The sequence below is a fragment of the Empidonax traillii genome, unplaced genomic scaffold (genome assembly GCF_003031625.1).
Source record: "Empidonax traillii isolate 1590-97213 ecotype Southwest subspecies unplaced genomic scaffold, ASM303162v1 scaffold2951:size22802, whole genome shotgun sequence".
NCBI classification, from domain to species: Eukaryota; Metazoa; Chordata; class Aves; order Passeriformes; family Tyrannidae; genus Empidonax; species Empidonax traillii.
In genome coordinates, this window is record NW_020958144.1 from 2,202 (window position 1) to 5,797 (window position 3,596).

At 51.6% G+C, this 3,596-nt stretch overlaps 1 protein-coding gene across 1 annotated transcript; it reads right to left on the minus strand.

Moving 5' to 3' along the window:
* Positions 1–519: 519 nt before the first annotated feature.
* Positions 520–3,510, minus strand: LOC114072304 (rootletin-like). The gene is made up of 4 exons (XM_027910218.1): positions 3,320–3,510; positions 2,739–2,882; positions 1,643–1,765; positions 520–817 (listed from the first exon to the last, which is right to left on the minus strand). The coding sequence occupies exons 2-4, from the start codon at positions 2,826–2,828 to the stop codon at positions 554–556; spliced, it is 477 nt and encodes a 158-aa protein (XP_027766019.1). The 5' UTR covers positions 2,829–2,882; positions 3,320–3,510; the 3' UTR covers positions 520–553.
* Positions 3,511–3,596: the final 86 nt, after the last annotated feature.

The window sequence follows — 3,596 nt, forward strand, 5'->3', positions numbered from 1 at the left end:
AAATCCCACTATTTGCTAAAAAAGCCTTCAAAAGCACCAATCTGGGGAGTTTGGGGTTAGAAAAAAGGGGAAAAGTCGGATGTGGTGAGTGGTGGGGCTTGGAGGGCCGGGAATAAACCAGGTGGTTCTTTCAGTACTAAAAAGAGGGAATATTTGTTAAAAAAAGCAATAGGAAAATGGGAAAACCATCCAAGAGTCCCCGAATTGTACCAAAAATAGACAAGTTTGGTCGTCTCGTTGGAAAAGTGCAGTTTGAGGCAAAAATCACGATGGGTTTGGAGCAGGGATTGGATGGATCCCCCTCATCCATGGAATGAGCTGTGCTGGTCCCTGCTGTGGATTTTGGGAGCAGGGATGGGGATGGATCCCCCACATCCATGGAATGAGTTGTGCCAGTGTCTGCTGTGGATTTGGGATGGGGATGGATCCCCCACATCCCTGGGATGAGTTGTGCCAGTGTCTGCTGTGGATTTGGGATGGGGATGGGTCCCCCTCATCCCTGGGATGAGTTGTGCCAGTGTCTGTGTGGATTTGGGATGGAGAAGGATCTCCCTCATCCACGGTCCCTGCAGGTGTCCCGGGACATCCCTAAATCCCAGGGGGGTGACGCTGGAGCTCCTGCTCCTTCAGCAGCGCGATCTGCCGGGAATGGGGAGAGGTTGGAGGGAGGGAGGAGGGCACAGTGTCCCCCCCGGGGGTTCCCCCTCACCTGCTCCTCCAGGCTGGGGCCGATCCGCAGCCGCTCCAGCTCCCGCTGCAGCTCCGGGGACGATCCCGCGCTGGGAGCAGAGCGGAGCTCCAGCACCGACACCTGCGCCTGGACAGCATCCCAAAAACTGGGCAGGGCGCCCCAAACACAGCCCAGCACCCCCCCAGAGCAGGCACAGCACCTTCCCAAAATGGGATGAGCCCAGGGAAGAGCCCACCCCCATCCCAGTACCAGCTCCAGCATCTCCCTTCCAACTGGGATGAGCCCCAGGAGAGCCCAGGGCCATCCTGAAACCAGCATGTCCCTTCAATCTGGGATGAACCCAGTGCCATCCCAGTACAAGGATCAGCATCTCCCAAAGATGGGATGAGCCCAAGGAAGAGCCCAGTGCCATCCCAGTACCAGCTCCAGTGTCTCACAGAGCTGGGAAATGCCCCACAAACACCCCCATCCCAGTACAAGCACCAGCATCCCACTGGGAAGGGATGAGCCCCGAAAGCTGCTCAGCAAATTCCCAACTGGTAGCAACCAGCATCTTCCTTCCAGCTGGGATGAACCCAGTGCCATCCCAGTACCAACCAGCACCTTCCTTCCAGCTGGGATGAACCCAGTGCCATCCCAGTACCAACCAGCACCTTCCTTCCAGCTGGGATGAACCCACCCCCATCCCAGTACAAGCACCAGCACCTCCCTTCAAGCTGGAATGAGCTCAGCTCCCTCCCAGTGCCAGCCCCAGCATCCTTGTGAGTTGGGAAGCACCCCAAAAACAAGACCAGTGCCACCCCAGTGCCACCCCAGCATCCTTCCCAAATTGGGATGAGCCCAGTGCCACCCCAGCATCCTTCCCAAATTGGGATGAGCTCCCTAATGAGCCGCCCAGCCCATCCTGCTCCAGTCCCTGGGATGGGGCTTTTCCAGGGCAGGGTGACCCACCCGCAGGTCCCGGATGCGCGTCCGAGCCTCGGCCAGTTCCCGCTGGGCTTTGCCCAGGGACCGATCCAGCCCCGCCGAGAGCCGCAGGGACTCATCCCGAGCCTCCGGCTGCTCCCGCGGCACCTGGGGACAAAACACACACGGACACGGGAGAAATAGGGATTGGAGCACGGACAGAACATTGACAACCATCCATAAACCCAGAAAAATTTACCATTAGCTATTGCTATCCAGGATATATTATGTATAACGTGTAAAAGGGATACAATCCCTGCAATATATTGTATAGCACAGAGTGTATATGGTATGGACTAGGATAAATAATTATATCATAATATGTATAAAATGTATATGCACAATATATAATGTATATGTAATGTATAATATATAATAATATGAATAAAATATATAATATATATTATAATAGGTAACATATAATAGTAAATGTAATTAATAATATATATAGCATATATATTACCTACATTATATGTACATAATACATATAATATGTATTATGTAGTATATATGTATATTCCATATTATGTAGTATAATATATATGTACTATTGTATAATATATGATATATTATATATATCATATAGAATTATATATTATAAAATAATGTAAAATATATTAAAATGCATATAAATCCAGAAAATACATATGTGCATAGATATTATATAGTGTATAGCATAAGCTATATATTTATTCATTAGATATTTATATACTTGTGTGTATTATACATAATATATACTATATGTGTCTATAGTATAAATATAAATATATATATAGACATAAATATACAAGTATATAAATATATAAGTAAATGTATTTATATCCTTATATTATATTATATTATATTATATTATATTATATTATATTATATTATATTATATTATATTATATTATATTATATTATATTTATTCTATTCTATTATATTTATTCTATTCTATTATATTATATTATATCATATTGTAATGTAGGAAGGGGTGCACGGGGGCAAGAGAGGGTTGGGAGTTGATGCCAGGGGGGTGCAGGGGGTGCTGAGAGGGTCCTGCCCGGGGTCAAAGGTCATGGAATTGGGGTCCCCCCTCACCCGCAGCCGGAGCTGTTCCTCCAGCCGGTCCTTGGAGCGCTGCAGCTCCTCCCGCTGCTCCCGCATTCCCTGCAGCTGCTCCCGCAGCATTCCCTTCTCCTGCCGCGCCTCCGCCAGCGCCCGCCGCGCCGCCTCCAGCCCGTCCTGCAGGGACCGCGGGGTGAGTCCCACCTCCAGACCCCGGAATGTCCATCCTACCTCCAGAACCCGGAACGTCCATCCCACCTCCAGCCCCCGGAACGTCCATCCTACCTCCAGAACCCGGAATGTCCATCCCACCTCCAGACCCCAGAACGTCCATCCCACCTCCAGAACCCGGAACGTCCATCCCACCTCCAGACCCCGGAACCTCCATCCCACCTCCAGCCCCTGGAACATCCACCCCACCTCCAGCCCCTCCTGGGACACCTGGGATGTCCATCCCACCTCCAGCCCCTGGAACATCCACCCCACCTCCAGCCCCTCCTGGGACACCTGGGATGTCCATCCCACCTCCAGCCCCTCCTGGGACACCAGGACACCCCCGAGATCTCCTGTGGGGACACCCCCACCCCCTGTCCCCCCCGGGGTGCCCATCCCACCTGGAGCACCCTCCGGTCCAGCTCTCCGGCGGTCAGGGCGCTCTGGAGCTGCTGGAGCCGCTCCTGGAGCAGGGAACCATCGGACACGGAGGGAGAGCTCGGAGAATCCCCCTTGGAATCGCTCTCCAGGGGGGCACTGAGCAGCTGGAATGTGCTGGAACGCTGCTCTCTCTGCGCCAGCTGCACCCCAAAACCACAGCAACGGGTTAGGTGGGAACTGGGGGGACTGGGAGGGGGCTCAGGGGGAACTGGGAAAGGGTTCAGGGGAACTGGGGGA